Consider the following 24,455-nt stretch of genomic DNA (forward strand, 5'->3'; position numbering starts at 1 on the left):
TTTCAGCAACTATAGGTCTTGCCTTTTTCCTCTGGACTCATTTGCTCTGTTATTTCAACGTGGCAGAACTTCTGCCATGGAGAGGTACTGTGGTTTGCACAGTTTGCTCCCCTTCATTGGAGACCCAGTTCTCCAAGTCTCGCTCAAGAGAGCCCAAGCAGCACAGCTGGAATAACGTATTTGCCATGTCAAGGTAGCTTTTTTCACCATGACCTTGTATCTTGTAGGGACAGTCTAGAAAGTACCAAGTATTTAGCGCTTTCTTATTCTTAGAGGATAGTTTTGTTGGAAGTGGTAAATGTAAGTGTTGTGTTGTGGGGATTTTTTTGAGGAAATTTTCATTTGGCTTTGTCTTAACAGAGAATATTCAGTAGGTCAACATCATATCTTCCTTGCACATAGATAATTTATCCTTGAAAGCCTTTGAGGCGCTGATCTTTTTCCAAAAGGGCAGATGACACTAACGCAGAAGGACAGATCTGCCACCATAAATTCAGGAAAGGCTGTTAAGGCTGCAGGCCTTTCTTGTTTCTCCTGAAGAAAAAAACACATCTGTGGAGGTTCAGACATTTGTCTGAATGGTCATGCTTATGGGTCATGCTTACCCTAAATACTGTTTTTTGGTTTAGAGAAAATCTACAACAGAGTTAGGCAAAACTAGGCATGACCATGTTTTAATGCTTTCTGTAAGTAATTGCTGTGATTTCCAGAGTCATATACATGGAAAATGAATCACAATTTTTACTACTCCTCCAAAATTCGGGCGGAGTGTCCATCCCTCCTCGCCACACACTTTATCCACCCACCTCTGAATACAGTGTTTCAGACCCGAGTTTGGATGCTCTCTCTCTCCAGCGAGCTGTTGAAAACTCTCCCCATGAGGTGTGTTAAATAGGAAATGCCTGTTTGCAGGTAGTTATTAAAACTGTGGATCTGCCTTTCTCCCTTTCCTTATTGCATTCAACAGTAAAAGTGATACTGATACTGATGATAATGTTATAACTCAAGGGACTGAGTTAAAATGGTAGCATTTTGCATGCAAGCTGTACCATACTCAAAGGTTGTGTCTGGACAAAACTCCTCCTTAATCTAATTCTTCATCTGTTTGGATACTGGACACATTCTCTGTGGAATATTCCCATCATTGCTATAAAGAATGCCGTGCTCAGAAATTGCTTCTTTCTGTTCTAGTTGGGTATATATGTTAGTAAGCAAAGTAAGAAATCAGGATTTAGACATTCTAGTGGGGGTTTCATATTTAGCTGCGTAGCAAAGCCTCAGAATGCTTTAAGTGTAAATGCACAATTTCCTATTTTTCTCCAAAATCGAGGAATCTGCATCATTTTGTATATGTGATCATTTCAGTTTCTCTGTGCTTTGCCCTTCTGAGTGCAGCAGCTGCTTGTCTGGGAGCTTGGGGAGGAGTGGGCAGAGGTTCCCTCACTGTGCTTGAGATTTGGCCGCGGCCCAACCTGAAAGCGTTAGGCGACACGGTCACCTTACAGAACGAGGTGGGCTTCTCTCATGTGGAACCAGAGCGAGGATGTTGTGAAGACAGGCACCGTGCTAAGGCACGGTCTGTGTCCTCTCGCGGGTGAATACAGAGGGCAGCTGTTCTGGGAGAGGTGACGTGGCGGCAGCTTCGCGATTGCGCGGCCCGCGTCTGCAGCGTGCCTGCGATCCGGCCTTGCTACCTGCAACGCTTTCAGTAGACGAAGCTGTTTGTTTGTGTAGCAAAGCAGTTTGCAGGATTATGAGATTTTTCAAGAAGCGTTGTGATCTGTCTAGGTGAAAGGCTCCTTGTTCACTTTGTCTCTCTGTCTCTTTGTCTCTCACTTTATGTACCTGTTCCTCAAATAATTATCTCGCTCCCAGCTAGAAACTTTAATGCCAAGCTGAGCCTTTCCTTTAATTTCACTGGGGTGTCTCCTTGATTTTTTCTCTGCATCTTGTATCAAACACTGTGCTTACTGTGCTGAGCAACTAAACTACGTATCTCATACCTGAGCTGGTATCTAATCTCAAAAATCATTTGTCTCAGAAAGGGAGGTAGAAGTCGGGCGTTTTCTTGTTCAGTACATAGCAGGCAGGAGCCCAAAACTTCCCAAAGCTCGGTCCCCACCAAGCAGTGGAGACTCCTCTCAAGTAGTACCTGCTCTGGGGAAGCCCTGACTGGCAGTGTGAGCTGTATTTTTACTCTGTGGGAGCTTGGCCCTGTCCATCTGGTCGTGGTGGCGATGCTTGGCATGCAAGCTGTCCATCTAGTCTGGGCAAAACTCCTCCTGAATCTACTTCTTCATCTGTTTGGATACTGGACACTCACAAATTGCACCTCCCTGTATTATCACAGCATCATTTAAAGCTGTGGCTGTTTTTATCACTTCTAGGAGCAGTACTTTATGTGCTGAGAGATTATCATGTATCTAGCTGGCATAGTGCCACATGCACCTTCTCAACGTTACCTGCCAGACAGATTGTTCAGAGAGCTATAAATGATCTGGCCACGGAGCTGCTGTGAATTCAGCTCGCAGTGGAGTTTGAAGAATGAGTTAAATTCCACAGTCTGGACTGTGCGGAGTCAGACTAACGGGAAGGCACAGGAATGTTTTGACTATAGTGCCAGGAGCTTTGGCTCTTAAACCCTGCCCTGGTGTAGTTTAGGCTCCCTGGAGAATGGGAGTCGCAGACTTTTGAGGAGTGTGACTGTCCTGCTTGGAAAGGCAAGTCAAAATTTGAAGCTAGACTGGAAAAAAATACCTGGGAAACCACGTTGGTTTTCTACTTCTCTGCTCTGTTCTTACTGCAGAAACTGATTAGAATGAAAATTGCCAATAACGTCCTCATAACCTTCATACAAATTCAGCTTGAAAAAGGGAGTATTTCAAAGTAAACGTGCAGTTATAGATTCAAACCAGGCCATTTTCTTAAGAAAAAGAAGTAAGAGGATCCTGAAAAATAAAGCAGAGAATATATACATACAGGAAGAGACAGAGACAATGTTCTTTCTAAAAAAACCCAAAAATGCTAAAAAATTCTGCAAGAATTATGAAACACCATGAATGTGGTATGGTTGTGCAGGTTGCTACTTGCAGGCAAGTGCAGTACACACACTGCCTGTCCAATATAAAAAAATTGCTTTTATGAAAGTGTAATCCTGTGAGATCTGTCATTCCCCTCCATGAGCACTCATTTCCCATGCTCATGAACATTCATTTTCCATCTTCCTTTCACCTTTTTACTCGATCCTGAAATGTTGCTGGGTTATGAGATTTCAGCAAGGAAGCTTAAATTATATCAACCTCTCAGGTACATTTCTCCTTTCAGTATAATTCTTTTTCTCACAAGAATTAAGAAGTCAAAAATAGAAACATGTTTATTTGATACCAGACTTCAGTGTTTTCTAGATGTGTTCTTTTTTGTATGCTTTTTATATCACTCATTCTCCACCATTTTGCTTATTAAAGAAGGCAGAAAATTGTCTTTTTTCCACATTTCCCAATATAATTTATTATAGCTTTGTTCTTCAAAAGATGATTGTGTTTATACTGCAAGCTGCATGACTGCACACAAGCATAGGGTGTGTATAAGAGCCTCTGCTGTTAATTACACAGGCTGAAGCTGTAAAACAGATGTCAAGAGGCCAGTAAAAGCTGGAAGTCTTCCCGAGCATCTTCCTCCTTTGCCAGTGATTATGATCATGTGTGCTGAGCTGGGTCTGCAGGTCAGAGTATTACAGCAAGTACAAGGAATGTCTTTTGGATTCCCTCTTCCCTGAGAGAGGATTCGAGGAAAAGAGGGAGACGCAACCAAAATTTCTTTGAACACGTTTTACTCATTAAGCTGCTATTAGTAATCAAATCAAGCTGGGATTGTTAAAAGCAGGTAACTTGTTACATAGCACATGTATTTATCCACTCTCCTGGTTCCCTTGCGTGGGGAACCTGCTACCCGCTCGAGCAGAGCGGCTGGAAGGTTGACCCAAGCTCCGGTGCAGGGAGTCACCCCACACCAGGTGCTTCCAGGCAGGTGTTTGGAAAGACCCTCAGAGGGGTCTTGGATCAACTGGGGGGAGTTGAGCCCTGCAGTCGTCATCCACAAATCGCAGTTATCCCTCTCTCACATGTGCTCTGTAGATACCAGCAGCCGTGGGCAGATTCAACAGGCTCCTCTTGTCCCAGCTGTTTCAGTTCCTGCAAATTCAGCATGACTGCAGGCTCCAGGGCTTATCCTGCCTCTCACCTGCTACCTTTCCAGGTCTTCAGAGAGTGCTTCCCATAATCCCTGGGATTGGATGTATGCATCATAACAGCTAACATCTTTTTGCTTCAGTAAGATCTCTGTGTTTTGGCAGTTTTGAGCTTTGAGTGAGAGCATAGTTTAGATTTAATAGCTTATGACTTAAAACAGGTAGCAAATTAAGAATCTGTTTAGGTCTGCTATTAAAACGTATCTGAAATAGGTTAAGCTTTGCTACTGAAATACTGTTGTAGTGCAGCATAAGCTGATTTTGGTTAAGTATTAATTTTAGTAGTAACTTTTAGTAGTTTAGTTAGTGTAAGTTAGCTTTATGTCTACCCATAGCTGTTATTTTAGACTCTAGGAATAGAATTGGCTTTTATTTTAAATCCAGTTTAAAATGTATTAAAAAAAACCTTCTTAATATACTTACCTTTTTTTAAACCTGCAGTCTACCTTTAGAATGCAGAAACTTTTTGATATGAATTTGATTATATTTGTCTCACGCCATGGAGGTGACTAAGTTTGTCTGTCATTTGCAAATCATGTTGCATTTGATGGGAAAGGGTGACACTGAAGTTCCCTGAAGGCAGGTTCTCAATGACCCTTTCCTGAGCTTATCTGTCTTCTATAGGGCCATCACAGCCCTTCAGAGCCATCACAGTCAACCAGGTCACCGAATGCTCTGGAATTTTTGTGTCTTCTGCTGTTGTGGCTGTGACCCACTCAATGCAGCCTGCTAAAAATCCATGCGGGATTGAAACTTCTGGAGAATGGGAAGTAGGGGGTAATAGCCAGCTTAGTCCTGGGCTTGGGTAACATGCATACCAGTAACACTTCAGTAATAAAATATAGTTTGCAATTCATTCTCTTTTGTCTTTTCTTGCATTCATTTCAGTGTCTGTGTGCACTATATGTTTGAATATATATTCAAAGCCAATCTATCCCTCATTTCTGCCGCAACATCAGTCTAATTTGGAGTGTATTCAATATCCACCAACATCCAAAACCCTGCTGCTTTAATCTGAAAAATCTTTTTGAGTGGAAATAGAAAGTCTCCCTATACAGTGGCATCTTTAGAAAGCACCCAGCTCATATAGGCTAAGGTGTGTAACCAAAGTTTGAGAATGAATTTGAGGCATAGTAACCTACAAGAGGTGAGACAGAGTGTGCTCTACAAACTGCACTCAGTGAAGGCAGCTAAAATTTAAGGTCTGTCAAAACCAATGAGGCTTTTTCTGAAACAAAGCATTTCTTTATGAAAATCCTCAGAGTAAGTTTTATATAGCTTACCTTCTGCTGAGAGGCAGATTTCATTATGAAAAATGATAGAAATAACAAACATTAATCTTAACCTATATGCCAGAAGCTGTAGGATTCAGTAAGATTTGTAAAAATATGTGAGTTAGAAAAGCCTGAACTAAATAGCTGAGATTATCTGTGAAATAAGAAGGAAATTCCATTGCTCTTATTTTAATTGAAAATGAATCCTTCCAGAAATTGTTTTCAAATAGGTTGACTGATGCGCTTCTGAAGATACTGTGCTGGGGTTTTTTGTGACTGTTTGTGTTTTTCGTACATAAGCTTCTCTACCTAAAATCAAAAGAGACTTAGCTATAACTATTTGTGCTACCATAATCATGCAGACATTTTTAATATTTGTGATAAATCCCTGGATTAATCTGATTTGTAAAGGTATATAGAGATTTCATGTATATTTCCTTCTGGAAAAAGATCATGGGCTCATGAAAAATGAGTTTATTTGTTTTCTTTTTAAATAATCACTGACTATATAACTATACAGTCACTGACTATGTAAACTATATGACAACTACAGGATGTACAAATGATGAATGTATAACTGGTGGTGTTCATCTGAGCTCCAAAAATGTCCCTCATCCTGGAAATATATGTACTGCTGCGTGTAACACATTGAACACGAAATGGTTTTCTCTGTGTTTCCAACAAAAAAAAGGCTCTGTTTTTCTCTGAGGATTCTCTCCCACCATGATATGAAATACATGCATGAAATGCATGTATGTCAGGAGGTATACATGCATGAAATACATGCATGAAATGCATGAAATGCGTGTATGTCAGGGGGTATAAACCAGAACAATAAGTTTATTTTTGACATGGTAATTCAGATGAGTTAGGTCGGAAAAGCTAGGTAGCCCCAAAGGGTTTCTCTCTGCTTCATTAGGGGTGTGATCAGAAAGACGGGAAAAATATCAGGAGAAATAGATTAGCTATAAGGAGCAGGAAACTTGCCAAACCTTCGTTGTCACTTCTGCCCTTTTGGATCTCACAAGGCGCCGGCACACGAGCATAATAAACAGAACAATTTTATCAAGGAATGGGACTGGGGCACAACATTTTTCAGGCTCCTTTCTACGGAGTGACGCACTAAGTAACTCACAGTTGAAGAGAAGGGCTCACTGGTTTCTGATCATATTTTAAAAATCCTTTTGCAGAACAAAAGGCAATCTGAAAGCTTTGATAACTTGGCTGTTTCAGTGGCTTGGGTCATATCTGTAGAGGGGATATAGGTTCAGAGATTTAAGGTATTACGATGTGAATCTCCAAGCAAGTGTTTTAAGTGTCTCTTGGTTAGAGTAGTTCCTGCATCTTTCTGTGCGATTTTGGGAATTAAATATCTGGAGGTTTAAGTTAGGCCAATCACTGTCCTTTGATAGGGCATCCCAAACAGCTTCAGACTTTACTATAAACTTTTGGAGTTTGGAACTGCCGAACTGCCTAAGGGATTTATAAGTGTGAATCAAGGAATTAACCTGGGGAAAAAAAGAAAAGATACAGCTGCACTGTGCCTCAGAAAAGGCAACTTATCAAAGTTGGAGAATGTTGTAACACGGAATGTGTTGGATCTGCTTTCTGAGAACACAGTTCCTATGTCCATGTTTGCTCTTGCAAGAGAGGTCTCTTGCACAAGGAACTCTTCACACTTTCATTAATAGAAAAAAGCCAGGAAAATACTTAAAGTACTTCCTTCTCCCAACATCTTCTGCCAAAACTCTTTTTGACTTGATGCCTAGAAACATTAGTCAATAATTGTATTTGCAAGGTGAAGAGGATTATCCTGCTATAGCTGTGTTCCTTCCACTAATCTTTGGTGAATTGGGCCCTGCTTTTTTTTCTTTATTTGTCCTTTTTATTTGCTATTTCTGTTGAGTCTTGGACCGTAAATTAGGCTTCTGAATATTATAAGTTAGAAGAAGTATTTATACACGTAACTTCCCATGTGTGTTTAATTCATATTGTAGTTAGATTCTACCATAGCCCACAAAGTTTAACCTCATTGTAACTATAAATTATCTAAACCATTATATACTCTGCAAACAGATTGTTTTCCCAAGCGTATTTGAAAGAAAAAGCAAGACCAAAAGCAAATGCAGGTTTTGCTTGTTACTATGCTTAAGTGTGTCGGGTGTTTTTTAACTTCTAAATTAAATCAAGTTCCTAAGGTAAAATAACAGTTCGTTTTAATCCTGATCAGTACTATGTAAAAGAGCAAAAATGAGAGAAAATAGAAGGTTGGGGAGGAGAACTGGAATTGGTCATTTATCCCATTGCTGTGACACATGCTACTCTTCACTATCATCATGAGGGAAAAGAGGAATATTTGTATGGAAATGTGCTGGAGGGATTGTAAGGGACGGAAACAGAAAGATAAAAACAGGAGAACTTTACCCAGGATATAGGGTGCCTGACATCTTCAGCAGCGCTGGTAGAGTCTGCAGATCTTCAGTGCTATTGGAATTACTAAGAACTGTGAAGGTAGAAAAATTGATGTTAAAACTGAAGATCTAAAGCAAACCTAGTGAAAACTTCACACTGGAGATTCATCTTTGCTTATTTTTCCCAAGAGAAAAACTGAGGATATTGCATTTCTGTTATATGCTTAAGTAACCTGTGATAAAAGCATTGCAAGAATATTGTAATTCTTCAAGCAAATAGAGTAGACCTAGTATACTATGCTTAAAATAAACAAGTGAGGCAACAATAATATCATCTGACCAACAGGTAGTTACACCTGTGTAAGAAGGGAGGGTTCAAAAGAAAAGCACGATATTATCTGTGTGACCATCATGTTTAATAATCAGTGGACTTGTTGCATTTTGAAGGTTATTTTAAAAAATGCTTTTGATTACAAAAATGTGATGTCAGGACATCCTCATTTTGTCCTACTTTCATACAACTGTATTCAACAGTCACTAATAATAATTTAATTACAGCTTTATTTTTCCAAAATAATCCATACAAAATTCTATGGAGTTACCTGCTGTGTTCTGAATATTTAAAACAGTTTGAGACTCACCCTATCCTTTTTTTTTTTTTTAATATTCTTCCTATTTGCTTCTTAAGTGATATTTCCTGATCAAAAATAGAATAAGAAAATATATATTTTTTCACTATTGCTAAAAATCAATGTATATAAAAAAGGTAAAAAACCCAAGAAGCTCCTTAACTCTTTGCTCTGTTGGTTTTCAACTATGAATGGGCTTAAGAGGATGTTTGCTTTGTTGCTGTTACACTTGAAGCACACTGCATGCATTTCATATGAACAATAACCCTTTAAAATCTAAATAGCTGAAGACCTCCAAAAATCTAAGCCACCAGATAACATATAGAAATATTATATTTAGAACCAAGTATGTATTAATTGTGCCCAAGATTACAGGGGGGAAAAAAAAAAAAAAAAGCTGAAATTAGTGTCATTGTCTATATATATGTTGTCATAAGAAAGATTATTATTTCCCATTGACTTGTGGATCTTGATAGTTCTATCACTGCGTGTTCAGCACTACCTGTCTTTTGAGAAATGTTTGATTGCTTTGATGTAATTACTTCATTGCACTTTAGCATTGAAATTCATTGAAATAATGAATTTATTTACAATCGCTTTGCTTTACGTAGGAAGGCCTTTCCATCTCGGCATACTGCTGCAGAGCAGACATGACTTTACAGTATTTAACTCAGGCCTGCAGCAGCACTTTCATCTATTCTTCACCAGGGTTTTACATGATTTTCCAATTAAACACTGCAATACAATATATTTCTGACGCAATTGCTCTATCTAATGTGACATTTAAAAAACTTACTGGAACAGAAAAGTGAAGAGTTGCTTGCATGGGCACATGCGTTTGCTCTTAAATGGCCCTCATTATCACAGTGTCTGAGTATCTGTGCCTGTCTAGGGTTGAAAAGGCAAATGGAGTTTGCCTCATCTCCCTACAGTTGTTCCTCTAAGTGCTTGGAATTTCCATCAGTCTGTGACTGATCAGGATCGCACATCCTAAGGAAATCCGCGCTCCTGCGACACACTTGTCTCAAGCAGCACGTGGCTCCTGGGGAACTGATCCTGGAAAAAGGCTTCGGAGGAAAATCTGTGAATTTGTATAGTAATTTTGGGAAGTCTCTTCTTTTTTTTTTTTCTCCTGTCAGAGATAAAATTCAAATACACCCCGTGCAGTTCTGGGAGACCGTCCAAGAGCCCTGCTGCACCGCTGGGATGCCCGGACTGTGGTGACAGCACGGTGCATTGGCAGAAGCTTGGAGGATTTTGTTAAGTGGCTTCTTGCCATGGGATTTTGACAGCAGAATTAGCACGGAGTAAAGGACTGGGGAAAATCAGAATGCCAAAGGGAAGTGCAGGTGTAAGAGCTGTATTTTGATGATGGGAAGGAAGGAGAAATAGGAGTCGGACGGTACCTCGAGGAGATGCGTGGAAATGGTCAGCAAGTCAGAGCTCAGGCTGAAAGGAGGAGAGGTTTAGGGGTTGGAATTCTTGTTCCAAGAATTGAAGGCACTGCTCTTTGCCAGCATAAATTCCATGTTCTGTTTGAAATATCTTTTATTTTTTTGTTTTTAAGAGATTTGAATTAAGCTGCATTCAATGTTCTAGAAAGATGTGGCAGCTGTTGATTGTGTTTTAAACATTTCTGTCTCAGTGTGTCATATGCTGTTTGGACTTAGATCAGCTGAGCACACAGGTATCCTAGGACGTTTTCCAGGAGAATGTCTTCATATGCATCTCCAGCAGTTGCATTGCAGTCTCCTGTCTTTCACAAATCCATTGATATCAAAGATGAATTGCTTTCATAAATCAAAAGTATTTCTTTTTAGCAATCAAAATATATAGGAGAGGGAAATAAGGGAAATAATCTTCACTAAGAACAAATAAGATTATAATTATTTTCTGGATATTGTATTTTTCCTGGAAAGTTTGGTATCCAGTGCCCAGAGTAAAATATTTTTGTCTACTTAGAATGCCGAATCATAGAATCATAGAATGCCGAAGGTTGGAAGGGACCTCAGAGGTCATCGAGTCCAACCCCCCTGCTCACGCAGGGTCACCTAGAGCACGTGGCACAGGGCTGCATCCAAGCGGGTTTTAAAGATCTCCAAAGAAGGAGACTCCACAACCTCTCTGGGCAGCCTGTTCCAGTGCTTTGTCACCCTCACAGTGAAGAAATGCTTCCTTAAGTTCCTGTGGAACTTCCGATGCTTCAGTTTGAAGCCATTTCCTCTAGTCCTATCCCTGCCCACCACTGAAAAGAGGCCGCCCCCCTCCTCCTCACTGCCTCCCTTGAGGTATTTATACACGCTGATCAGGTCCCCCCTCAGCCTCCTCTTCTCCAGGCTGAACAGATCCAGCTCTCTCAGCCTTTGTTCATATGGTAGATGTTCCAGGCCCCTGATCATCCTGGTAGCCCTGCGCTGGACTCTCTCCAGCAGCTCCACATCCCTCTTGTACTGGGGAGCCCAGAACTGGACACAGTCTCCAGATGTGGCCTCACCAGGGCTGAGTAGAGGGGGATGATCACTTCCCTCGACCTGCTGGAGACGCTTTTCTTAATGCATCCCAGGATCCCGTTGGCCTTCTTGGCCACCAGGGCACACTGCTGCCTCATGGTCAACTTGTCGTCCACCATGACGCCAAGGTCCCTCTCTGCGGGACTGCTCTCCAGCAGGTCCACCCCTAATCTGTACTGGTGTCCAGGGTTATTCCTCCCCAAGTGCAGGACCCTGCACTTGCCCCTGTTGAACCTCATGAGGTTTCTCGCCGCCCAGTCCTCCAGTCTGTCCAGGTCCCTCTGGATGGCAGCACAGCCCTCAGGGCTATCAGCTACTCCACCCAGTTTGGTATCGTCGGCAAACTTGCTGAGGGAGCACTCCAGCCCTTCATCCAGGTCGTTAATGAATAAGTTGAACAGGACCGGACCGAGAACTGACCCCTGGGGGACACCACTAAGTACAGGCCTCCAGCTGGACTCCGCACCATTGACAACCACTCTCTGCACCCTGCCATCGAGCCAATTCCTAATCCACCTCCCCGTCCACACATCTATCCCACATCTTTGGAGCTTGCCCAGGAGGATGCTGTGAGGGACAGTGTCAAAAGCCTTGCTCAAATCCAGATAGATGACATCCACCACTCTGCCCTCATCTATCCAGCTAGATATTCCTTCGTAGAAGGTGATCAGGTTAGTCAAGCAGGATTTCCCATTGGTGAATCCATGCTGGCTACTCCTGAGCACCTTCTTCTCCTCCATGTGTCTGGAGAGAACAGCCAGGATGAGCTGCTCCATCACTTTCCCGGGGATGGAGGTGAGGCTCACCGGCCTGTAGTTACTCGGGTCCTCCTTCTTGCCTTTTTTGAAGACCGGACTTCTTGCATAATTATACATAAAAATGATTTTTTTCAAGTAATCTTTTAAATAAGCATTTTCCTATCTGTTCTCTTTTCAGTTTATTTTGGCACTTCTCCAAATATCTCTTATAATATTTTAAGTACTTCCAATGTGCATAACTAACAGGAACGAGGCCATTATAATGTGATAGAGTTTGAGTTAAGCTGCCTGATGTTTTCACTGGAATGTTTTTTTCCATTGGAAATAGGTAATAATAGGTTAGTGGGCCAAGGTTCCTCTCACAAAGGAGATCTTTTCTTTAGCAAAGGTGGGTTGTATTGCTGAGGGAGTCTGTCTATAATCATGGAGATGTCATTTTAAATATCAGTTCTGTTAACTGCTAGAAAAGCTAATTAGTAAATTCAAAGAACTGCCTTTAGGTATTACTCATAGTAATTGAATCTATCTAACTAACAAACAAATCTCTCCCTCATATTGAAAGCAAAATTCACCGTTCTTATTTGAAGATGGTCAGCAAGTAAAACATTATTTTCTTGATTCTTAGTGGTCATAACTAAAATACAGTTCCTGATCTCGTGAAAGTAGTAATATTACCTGATACCTTTAGTGACACAGGAAAAGTACTTGTCCCAAGTTCATGCTAATAACTAGAGTTAGAGCTTGTGTGACAAAGTTGCCACATCTGAGCATTTCACTGATAGTAACAACTGTGCAAAGAAGGAAAATACACAGTTCCTTTTGCATAATCAAAAATAATTAAATTGTCCAGTCCCTTCCAGAAGTCAAAATAAATACAGCAGCCACGCAGCTGTCAGCTCTTACCAGTTAGTTCCCAGTTAGCTGGAAACATGAAAAGATCCTGTCAATTAGATGGAAAACTTCTTCCACAGAAATGATGGCTAAAAACAACTACAGTACAAAGTGCCAATAAAGAATTATTGCAGGTGTCTCCTCCTTGTGCAGTTTCTAGGCTGGAATACTCTGCTTTTCTGATCTTTGAGATAAGCCAACATACATTTTGACATAACGAAGCTTTGAATTTGAATCTGTGACTCACCCCTGTATTAGAGATGAAGGGGGTTTTTCCTCCTGCCCACCCTGTGCCCCGCTATAGACTGCAGCTGAGACATTCTGCTTAGCACCTATTGAAGTCACTGAAGTCTCCCAGGGACTTCACCCACAGCAAAAAAAAGGAGTTTTTTGTCTCTGAACTTTGTTCTGAACAGAAGGAGGTTTTTCTTCTTTGCCTTGGCATTAAATGACACGCCACCTATTAATTTTGCACAAGTAAGGCCATGAGAGTATTAGCATAAAAAGCAATAGAAAAAGAACAAGACTTCTTTAAATGAACTTCCTTTAAAGCTAATCTACTGTAAAGCAAGACTGCAAGTAGATACTGGAATATAGTGAACAAGTCCTTGCAAGATTGAAGCCGAATTTTCAAGTGTTGTTATCTGTATTCAAAGACATTATTTATGATTTATTGTACAGAAATTAAACAAATCTGAGCTGTCTTCACATTCCATTGATGTTATAATTTGGAATTTATTTATTAAGGATTTTTCTTAACATTGTTAATATATATGCTAATTATTTCCTGTGATATTTAATATCCTTAATCTGCATACGGTACTCCCTATATCTGCAGTTGCATTAACAAAGTGAGGAAAGAATGTGTTTGTACCTGCACGTGGCTTTTTAAATCTTTAGTCTCTTTTCTTTAATTTTTCTAATAAATGTTATTTATTAATATTTCTTTTCAGAAAAAACGAAGAACAAAGGACCTGTCCCAGCTGTTTCATTCATACAATCCATATGATCACAAGGTAAGAAAAAATATGCTACCTACATTTTTGTTAAGTAATTCTAAGCATTTGTGTGATACATTTTAAGTTCAATGTCAAAATGAAAGAAAATGATTGAAATGTTTGAAAGCATTAGGGTTTATTCATGCTAATTCAATTAGACTGTCATATAAAATGCATTTTTGTTTCTTCAAGACGTGCTTGAAAAGCTTCATTTTCTGATTTGTGAAATCAATGACTTTCCTTAACTTCCCATAAGTATAATTTATGGATTGACACTAAATCTTTTAAAGTGGCCTTTTGGGGTATCTAATTCCCCTCTTTTCCCCTCGCTGTTTAGAAAGAGTGTTACTCTCAAGTACGTTACTTAACCTGTTGTGTTGATTGGTCCCTGAGATACATGATACTAATGAATTATCTATTGATTCTGGAAGCATCATTGGAAGTGGCCTCTGTATTAACAGGTTGCCCATTGTTTGGGGTACAATTAAACACACAGATCACTGTTACTTGTCTCTTATTTGTAAAGCCTGGGAAACCTCGATGAAAACCCTTATAGGTATAAGGGAAAAAGGACACCACTTCCTCAAAGACCTTGCAATGCAGGATAAAAAAATTAAGGTGGTTACAGAAAGATTTTGAAGTATCAAGAGGCAAAGTTAATAAAATGGGGTCAATAACAATGATCACACCATTTCTGCAGTATAAGTATTTGTCATGGGTTTCATCATAAACATTATGCGAAAGAGGACATTCAGCAGCAAACAGAAGAAGAATCAAGTTAGATTTGTAAATGTTTGCAGGGAATTCTTCCAATTTTGCATGCCTCAGAGGGCATTTTTTTTAAGTGCACTAGATCCTTTAACAATTTGTCAGCAGTATGAGATCACCTTCTCTGCTGCTTCTGCTTTACAAAGTATGTGTGATTTTGCAAATATACATTTTTAAAAAGAAAGGTTTGAAACATTTTTGTTGAGATACTTCAACAAAAAAATTAAACTTTATTGTTGCTTTTATGATCCATATACTAAATAACTATGTATTGGTAAAAAATAACAAGAATTAGCTTTTATGTTTGTGGGAGGAAGGGGTCAAGGTGTACACCTGTGTTATATGAAAAATGTGCGTCTGTAAATACACATATATGTATGAGTGAGAAATGCAGTGTTCATAAATATTTATGGATTGAAGTTCCATGATTGTGGCTCTTCAAAAAACCCTCTACCTGCCCATCTGAGTGCAAAGCTTAAAAAAATAAAAAGAAGAAGGGGCAAATAATTTTAGATGGATTCAGGTAGGTTGTTGCTGTGCGAGTTCTGTAGTTACCAGCTGCCTGAACATTTACAACATAGAAAATTATTAACAGAAAGTAGATATGTTCTGTAATTTTGATAATTATATATCATTTCAAGGTAAATCCATCACTTTGAAGTATTTTTTTATAGGGAGGCTTGCATTTTCTATAAAGTCTGGGAAAGCAGATGTTAAGGGCTTGTGAAAATTAGTAAACATAAAGAAGAAAGGAAATTAATGTGACAAGATTTCTAACTGGAATATTGCTTTTTTTAAATTGAAGCAGTTTAAGGTAGACATCATAGTAAATCAATTAAGATCTAATATGGAGAAGCAACTGGCAAACCAGAAGCTTTGATATTCTTCTCTTTGTCTAAATCCTCCTTTGCCAAACACTTTTTATTCATAGCACAAGGAAATTCCATTATTCTTTTATTAGCACTCTTAATAGAGCTCGGCCATTTGCAGCTCCTGCTGCCTTCCTGCTCATATCCTTTGTGGCTTTATATCAAAGTATCCTCAAATGATTTTGGCTTCAGTTGTGAAGCCTTATGCACTCTTTACAAATTAGTCATCAGGCACTGTGGAATTGAATATAAATGCTTAGATATAATCCCTTTTGATCTTTGTTTTAGGACCTTTAATAAATTATTAAAAGTAGCACAATTGTTGGATGATTTTTGAAGCTCCACTGTTTCGGTGCTTCCAAGCACACTCTACCTACGTGTCTGAGAGCAAAAGGGAAAAGAAAGAGACCGAATGACTCTATAAAATAGATGCCCTTTCCTTATTTCACATGTGATAAGGAAAGTTTTCTTGCTGCTAAGCACTTCCTGTTTGCAGTGGTTGGAATGAGCTCATTGAAGATTTCTAGCTTTGTGCTGTTGTTTTCCACCTTAACTGCCAATATTTTACAGTCTTTACAGTCCAGGGAAGGGCTTTTAGTTAGTTTTAATCATAAATCTAACAGTAATCAACATTAGTTGACAATACAGCTGTTTTGGGCGGATGTCTGTATTAGTTTTATCCTGTTTTGTCTCATTTGCATGTGAGAAAGTTGAGGTTGGGTTTCTGTTTGTTGTTGTTCTTTGCTTTCGTAGATTATTTTCTATCAATATAAAAAGAGGATAAAGACCTTTTGTGATGGCTTGGTGAAAGTGTTGGTGATGCAGGTTCCTGGTGCAAATGACTCAAATCACTGGCTTATTATTGTTATGGCTCAAGATTATTCATTGATTGAAAGGTTTTCCTTTGAGAAGTAGAAAAGGGATAACCTTAAAGGATAGGTTGGAGATTAGAGACAATGGCTATGACAGGACTGAAGCAAGTTTTTCTTGTTTCTATCCCATAGAAAAGAGAAAAGATAATCTAAAAATAAGTTAATTTTTCAAAGGTGGTGCTTCAATATTCATACATAGATGTTTTGAATGAGCTACTACACTAACTTGGCTAATGTTACTGTTTATATTTGATCAAGAGGCCAGTGTCTATTAAAGAAAGCAACGATTCCTGTAAGTTTTACCTCAAATGCATATGTCCGTCTATGGCAAATTACTGCACTCTAAAGGACATTTTAAGTGTCTATGCTTTCTGATGGTCAAGTGAAAAGTTAGTTTTGTTAATGAGGAGACAAGCAAAAACATTTTCCTTCCACTTTCAGGTGTGAAGTCTTTATCTGGCATCTCTCTGTCATGTAACCAGTGTATCTAAGGAAGCCTTAATTAAGCACAAGAGTGAGCAGGGCTTTTCAATTGTCCTACAAGAGGCATGGAAAAGCGAGAGATGTTCTGCCTCTGCTGGTAGCAGAGCTGCCCTGTGTCTAAATGTCTAGTGTCTAAAAATGGCATCATTTGCTATTTATGTGTCCTGTTTATTGCTCAGAAGAAACCATGTGATAGCAAGTCTCGAAACATGTGCCCCTGAGTTGTCTGCCTGCCCACTGAGATTTGATCCTGTCCTGTTTTGCTCAGGGCCACCACGGTGCTCATAGTGCCTGCAGCTGCACCCCAAAGCAGGTTGTAGCATCAGCCTTGAACGCCTGGGAAATACGTTGAACTCTTTAAGCCCAGCAGGCACCTAAAGGGTTGGCTTTTCCCCCCGTCCCTCTCCGATCTTTTAATTAAAACAAATAAAACCTTCTAAAACGTGTGTTTTCTAAGACCAAATAAATACTTGATACATATATTGAGTATTAAAAGCTACTCCAGGTGAGTGGTTGCCATGTGCTCAAACTAATTTGGGTTTGTATATGCAAAGATATGTAGAGTGCTGTTTGCAGACAAAGCCATTCATTGTTCTGAAAATGTTTGTTTTTTTCCTGTGTTTATTTAGAGTAGTTTTAAGTATAGACCATCTTTCTTGAGAATGATGTTCTGACTTTAGGGTGATGTTTTTCAAGTAAGCAGTACAACAGCTCTTCTAATTCTATGTACAGTTTATCTTTCCATAACACCATCAGAAAAATACTTTTAAAAAATCCTCTTAGAGCTGTGCAGGTGAGCAATGGTTTTTGTCAAACTAGAATCCAAGAGAATATAGTGGAGAGGGAGTGCTGTTTTTACCCTTAGCAGTACTCAGGCCATTTTTCTAATAGATCATTAGAAGAAAGGTTAGGTCTGCGAGCAGGTGATTCTTACTGAACCTCTTTTTGTATGTATGCCATGTGGCCTCCCATTGTACGGAGCAGGCATTTCATTCTGCCTGTAAAAGATGCTTAATTGTCATAGTATCTTTCTCTATAATGATGTTTGCTCTACAAAAATGTTTTGTTAAAAAAATAATAAATGAAATTATTTCATTTGTAGCAGCAGGTTTTGTGGTCAAAATAACTTTCATTTGAGGAGCTTACTGTGAGCTTCAGGATCCAATACGCAAAAAGTCTCCAAATTTAGCACCACAGAATGTAATTCCGTTCTCCTCGTTGCTTGCTGCTCAGTCTAGCCCTAGAACAGTTGTTTCAAGCTATACTCCCTAATTTCGGCCATGCAAAGACATGTTTTCTTGTTGTTTTACTTATAATAAGCGCAGTCGAGCAGAACTGCTGTTCATCTGTTCACGTGGCTGCTCTGGCCTCCGTAGGGTCCTGGGACATGTCTGTGCATGTCTCTACCAGCACGTACCGAAGAGCAGCCTGCTCGTCCAGTGAGAAATCCCCCAAGAAATGGCCTGAAAATCCAGCTCTCAATTTCTTTTGCAACCTGCAAATGTTGCTTAAGAATAAGGTATGATCTGTAAGGAAATAAGGCCATGTACTATAGCATTAGTGATTTATTTTAGCGTGTGCTAGATCCAACCAAATAAATAAAATCCATGTTCATGTGGTTTCAAAGGGCTCCTGATGAGGTTGGTTTTTTTCCTGTTTCAAACTGCTTTAGATTTTAAAAAAATCACTGTTTCAGGAAATGAGCTCTGATTGATGCAATGCAAATGAAATTATTAGACAAGTTTTCTATTCTTCATGCTTAAAAGTGTTAGTTAATGATGTATCATACAGATGTTAAAAAAAAAATACCCGGAAAACAAAATCCCACCTAATAATGCAAGTTAGTGTTTGGCAAGTTAGATGGAGCATTGTATTAAGCCACAGTGAGAATGAAGTCTCCTGAAAAAAGCAAAAAGCAAAAAAAAAAAAAAAAGCCCTGGATTGCTTTTGCTTTGATAGTGCTGTTAATGCCAGTATGTACATACCTACCTTTAAGGAACGCTTGTAGTATCAAAATAAAACATGGCTAGATGTAAAAGTGCTACTGGCTGCCATGACTTACTGACTTTACCATGAGATTTTTTTTCAGCCAATTGTTTCAATAATCCAGAGTCTTCCTTAGTTAATTTCGACTGAAAATAAGAAAATCTAAGGTCAACAACCTTAACGTTGTGGTTCTAGGCCATCCCTTGGCTCCACAGCGCCATTGGAAAGTTGTGAGGCATTTGTATGATGGAGAAGTTCAAAGCTGCTAATGCTGAACATTGCAAAAGGCTCTAGGTAGGCTAGGGAGAGAATCTTTATTTGTGATCCCAAAGCACTGGCTCGTGGTAGGATCCCGTTTGATGCTTCTTCTGCAGGCTTATCCAGATGGCCCAAGGGGGTTTCATTGATGAAAGATCAAGAATTCCCTTGCCCAAAGTGGTGCTGTTGCCTGGAGATCAATGTGGGCACCTAAATTAGTCAAGAGCAGCAGGGAGGTCCAAGGTGAGGGTGAGAGGGAAGGGAGGCTATGAGCTTCCCATAGCCAAACCTGCAAAGCTGCGTGGTGGCATGAGGAGCTTCTGGAGCAGTTTCTCCCTGGTGAAAAAACCTGACTAAACAGCCCAAAATGCGATGCAGGAAGTTAAGGGTGTCTGTCGGCAGAGCTTTCCTACAGGTGAGCCCATCTCCTTCCTTTTTTTTTTCCATAATTCAGGGCTCTCCACCTGTTCCTCACAAACAAGCCAAACTGAGCAGAAGAACCTCTGAGCTCTGCTGAAAGGAACAACTCTTTAAATGCATCAATGCTGGTTAATTTCTAACTGGAGGCATCACTGTAGTCCTCTGGTCCCTAGGTCCTCAAAAATTTGTTTTTTGAAGATGTTTCATCAGTATGTCTGCACTGTGGTATGGCTCGATTGCATGAAATATTGTACAGCCTGTATAGCTGAATGGGAGTTATTTTTTGGAAAGAACGTAGTAGCAGATTTAAATGTACCTGCAGAGTTAATTGTATCTGGCAGCTTTCATCGTCTGCACTCTATGCTCCTCCCTTTTTGGTAGGTCAGGCCTTGCCAGGCCTCTCTGTCTTCTGCCTGTTTGTTGATCATGAGCATTTGGTAGCCACTGGCTTTAGAAAGTGGCTTCATTTACATCTGAAGAGAAGCTGCTAACTTGTCTAAGCAAATCATGCTTGGGTGTTTTTGAGAATATGGAGGCAAGTAATTTCAGAAGAGCTGAAAACCACAGGAAATTCTTGTTATTTTTCCTGAGGACCATAATATTTCTCACGTATTAATTGTGTGGTTTTTAAGATGTATGTGTGCAATGACAGTGCTGTGTATTTTTGCAAATTGCAATGGAAGTTGCTGTTTTGGAAAGAGAAGAACATAAGATCTATTTTTGAGATACTGTCCCATTTTTCAGCTTTCTCAGTTAGTGGCTTGGGTATATGACTCTGGAAAAAAACAAGAATCCTTTCTTTCTTGCTTCCATTTATTCCAGAAACATCATTGTACTAAATCATAAGACTACTGTGGTGTTGTTGTGCTTATGAGATAAGCCATATTATTTGTCTGTATGATGAAAAAGGTTTCTGGGTTAATGCTGAAAAGAAAAAGAGCCTTTTGCTGTCTCCTGCCTCAAAACAGATTTCAGGTTTGATTTAATAGCCCAGATGTCAGATATGACCACATTTTATGGAAATATTCATATTGTAACCTACATTCATTCTTTTCTTTTCCTATCCCTCATGCTCAGAACTGCTTTTTGGAGGAGGTTACATAAAGCTGTTTTGTGCTCTTGATAAGATGTAAGGGCTTCAAGGAAGACTACTCAAAGAGAAAAGCAATTTGTGTTTGCAAGAGCCATGCAATGGCCTTGTGCTAATGGCACACTTGACCATTACTTCATAATAGTGAAGAAAATCTAATAATCTTAAAAGGTGCTGTTTTTTCTTAGCTTAACTCTTAGCTGCATTCAAGTTTATACTATCTGTAACACAAAGAAAACTTTATATATAGACAGTTGAGAAATAGATTTTCAAATACTGGGTGTTGTTTCAAGGCTATGTACAGAATGGGAGAAGGAAAAAGAATATTGCAATGAAGGGGCTTCCTTGCCTGTTGAATAGTTTATTCAGGGAAAAAAAATATGATCTTATTTGAAGTATGTCTTTAAGCCTATTTTAAATATATATCTATATCTATTGCTGTAAAAATAAAGTGATTTGATAGCTTATTTCTAGTTTTCGTACACTGGTGGAACACAAATATATGCAAACAGCTAATATATATCTGCTTAATGTTGTGGTTAAAACAATATTCAGTGCTAGTAACTTTAGCTGTCGTGAGATATTTAAAACAAACTGTATCCACTGCTCGTTGAATTGGTTGGAATTGTGGTCACAGTTATCACTAGGAGGGGAAGCTGTTGCTTTTTTAGGATAATGAGATTATTTTATAGGAAAAAAAATAAAAATTCCAATGAACAATTGTCTATTAAATCACCTTTACACATGCAAGCAAATGTAGTACTGTATGATGAAGCATGGAAGGCCATGCTTCATGATTAATGAGATATTACAGGTACTGATGTCGTATTAAAATATCTTCATTAGTGAGGCTGAGAACATTTTAAGCAGTATGCTGGCGAACATTAGAGGAAGATCGAGATACAAAAGTTAAAAAAAAATCACAGAAACAGAATGTTAGATGTGATGAAAAATGTGTGGTAAAAGTATCTTAAGACATTGACTTGAAGAAATTTTGAATGTAACGTTGGAAAAGTTTCTGTGGTGATAATGAAAAACTGGTTGTTGGACATGACTATCAGTTTAACAGAGGGAGTAAATAGGTGAAAACAACTTCTGCACACCTCATTCCACTTAGCATAGAAATAGCTGTTCTTCTCCATATGGCTGTGCTCTAGCTGCTTCCAAAATACTGTCTTAATTTTGGACATTATAGCAAAACAACATTGACAAGCATGAGGCAGTTCAGAGAATAGCCACAAAAGCAACCATAAGATTTATTACCTTGTGGGAAAATAAATACAACTCTTGATATGTGGCAGTTGCATGGGCTGTGGTGCAACATCTATACATTTTTCAGTTAAATAATCATAAAAACAGTGGTCATTTACTTCACAGTTGCTGATGCAACATGCAAAAGCTGTACTTGATACAGCAGATTGTTGCTAATACCTATTCTCTAGCTCAAAAAAAAAAAAATGGAATTATAAAATGAAAGATAAGCTTTGTAAGGACATTAAATATATGATATATTGACTCACTTAAGTAAAATTTTGGACACATCAGTGCTCTCGTTGATTTCCAAAGACGGACATTATTCCTCTGCAAGTCTTGTATCGTGTGTGTATCCAGTCCACCATAAACGTAGCCTTGTCATAACAGTGTGAAAAAGATCTATGTGTTTCAGATTTACTCAAACTATTTTCTGGAAAACCTGGGCATCACAAAAAGTAACTGGACCTGGCCCCGTTAAAATTTATTTTAAGCTCTCTTCAATCTTTCTTTGGCAATATGATGGGCTAGATCTCTAATTGTTCTGTGGCCACCTCAAGTTCAGATCAGGTTCAAATTTCCTTTTCCCATTTCCTAATATTTGGCTTTTAAAGAATTAAGCTGTTTCTCTCTGTAGCTGGACAGTTTGTAGCAAAATAGATTTCCTGATTATCTTTTGCCCTCTTTCGTTGTTTAATAGCTCCCTTTTTATCCTGTTGCCATTTCTTCCTAAAGGAAATATCACTCTAATTTACCTTTTCTTTTCTTTCTTCCTTTTTTCTTTTCTTGGTTCTTTCCACCTACTACTCTGTTTAATTTCTTCTTGTAATCTTACAGTGTATTTCTCTCTCTCCATTGCCTTTAATTTACCTGCTCTTCAGCTTTTGTTGTTCTTCTCCTACACATCTTTATGCAGCCCTATGGTGCTACAGATGTACTTTGGCAGGGCAGTCAAGTGCTTACAAGAAACAATGTCACTATGAGAGGTGAAGCAACCAGTGCTGCCGAGGGAGCAGTTCTTGTGTGTCGTGGTGGAAACCAGCCCACGGTTACGGGAGTAACGTCGGTCCTACCACCAACAGAAGAAGTAGGGAAGAACCCTACTGTTCTTCACTATTCAGGAATTTAAACCTTACTACTAACTTAAAGGTGCCAGTGACCAAGCCCTTGAGCTGTTCGTTTTTAATTATTACCTATCCAGACAGTGAAGTTTGGGGGACATCTCTGATGCGCAGGATGACTAACTTTATCTTCTGTCCACCGACTTTGCACCGGAGATTGAATTTGATTTTGCTCGCTGTTGTGTTTCTTTGTACTTCAGTGAACTTGATGTGTCTTAAAGTTCTAAATATCACCCAGGTTGGCATCAGTGCTTTTGTTCCTAAAGATTTTGCACGGTATGAGCATATTGTATTTGCTTTTCTTCTTCTGTCTCACCGTGTAAGTGCTTGTTTTAATCACCCTTTGATATGGCATTGTGAAGCAGGCGTGCATTTTCTGGCTTTGTGTCTGCTAGTAAAAGTAAAAAACTGATGATTCTTCTGCATCACAAGCCTTACACTATAGTCTTTTATATGGGTAGCATGCAAAAACTGCTAGGAACAAAAGTGTTGAGGTGGATTTCAATTATGCTGTGGCAGGATTTCATAGGATTTCATCCAGGAAGAATGTGATGTATTTCAGGTAAATCAATAAAGATGTTTTTCCCAATTAAAAAAAAAAAAGTCAGCATTGGCTGTGATTACACCTTCTACTGCTGTCATTTAAATTCATGGCCTTAGGTGCACTCCTTCTATTCTTCCTTTGTCATAACTTTCTCTCTGTACTGTTTTTCCCTTTTAAAAAAGTGAAGAAAGGCTAGTTATTATACAGTGAAGAATGCATATTCTGCTAAAGTGGCTGTGATAAACTATTGATTGAGACTTGGCTTTAGATTGCTCTGTGTTAGGAAACTTCATTCTACCACCTTCTACCAGCACATTTCACTTAATGCATTCTCTTAGTGCAATCTGGTCTCAGATGCTCCTGCTTTCAAGGACGGCTGAAGGAGCAGTATGAGAATACACCTGCAAGCCATGTGAATTCTGTGTGGTTGATTTAGATGATTGCCACCTGAATCAAAGTATCTGTATTAGCTGTACATGAGGTTTAGGGTTCTTGTAACATATTCTCACTGTTCATGTGCCCAGTCTAACTTTCTGAGGGTTGAACTAATGGACTTGTGTCTAAATCATCCATCCTTCTGTTCATTTCTGGTTCCAGCTCGAGAGGAGCATCTGGCAGCCACCTTTAGAATTTACTGTGACATTTCAAATTTTGGAGAAATTCCAGCTTAAAAAAAAAAAAAAAAAAAAAAAAAAAAAAAAAAAAACATGCTGGTTCTCATGGGGGACTTTCTGGTTCTCATGGGGGACTTTAACTTCCCTGACATCAGCTGGAGAGACGGCACAGCGAGGCACAAACGCTCCTGGAGGTTTCTGCAGTGCGGCGATGACAACTTTTTGACGCAGGTTGTGGAGGAGCCGACGAGGAGGGGTGGGCTGCTGGACCTCGTACTAACAAACAGAGAGGGCCTTGTTGGAGATGTGAAGGTGGGGGGTAACCTTGRCTGCAGTGACCACGAGCTGGTGGAGTTCAGGATCCAACGAGGAGGAGGCAGAGCAGTAAGTAGCCTTGCTGCGCTGGACTTCAGGAGGGCCAACTTTAGCCTCTTCAGAGACCTGCTGGGAAAGATCCCATGG

At 39.3% G+C, this 24,455-nt stretch overlaps 1 protein-coding gene across 1 annotated transcript in view; it reads left to right on the forward strand.

Annotated features, from left to right (window-relative positions):
- The window catches only part of CDKAL1 (CDK5 regulatory subunit associated protein 1 like 1), a 352,009-nt gene that overhangs the window by 250,935 nt on the left and 76,619 nt on the right, over positions 1 to 24,455 (forward strand). The window contains exon 13 of the mRNA XM_026047034.1: positions 13,673 to 13,735. Within this exon, the coding sequence (XP_025902819.1) occupies positions 13,673 to 13,735 (63 nt within the window). The remainder of the gene's footprint in view (positions 1 to 13,672; positions 13,736 to 24,455) is intronic.

This window comes from Nothoprocta perdicaria, unplaced genomic scaffold (genome assembly GCF_003342845.1).
Source record: "Nothoprocta perdicaria isolate Ctin4 unplaced genomic scaffold, notPer1 scaffold_47, whole genome shotgun sequence".
Classification (NCBI taxonomy): Eukaryota; Metazoa; Chordata; class Aves; order Tinamiformes; family Tinamidae; genus Nothoprocta; species Nothoprocta perdicaria.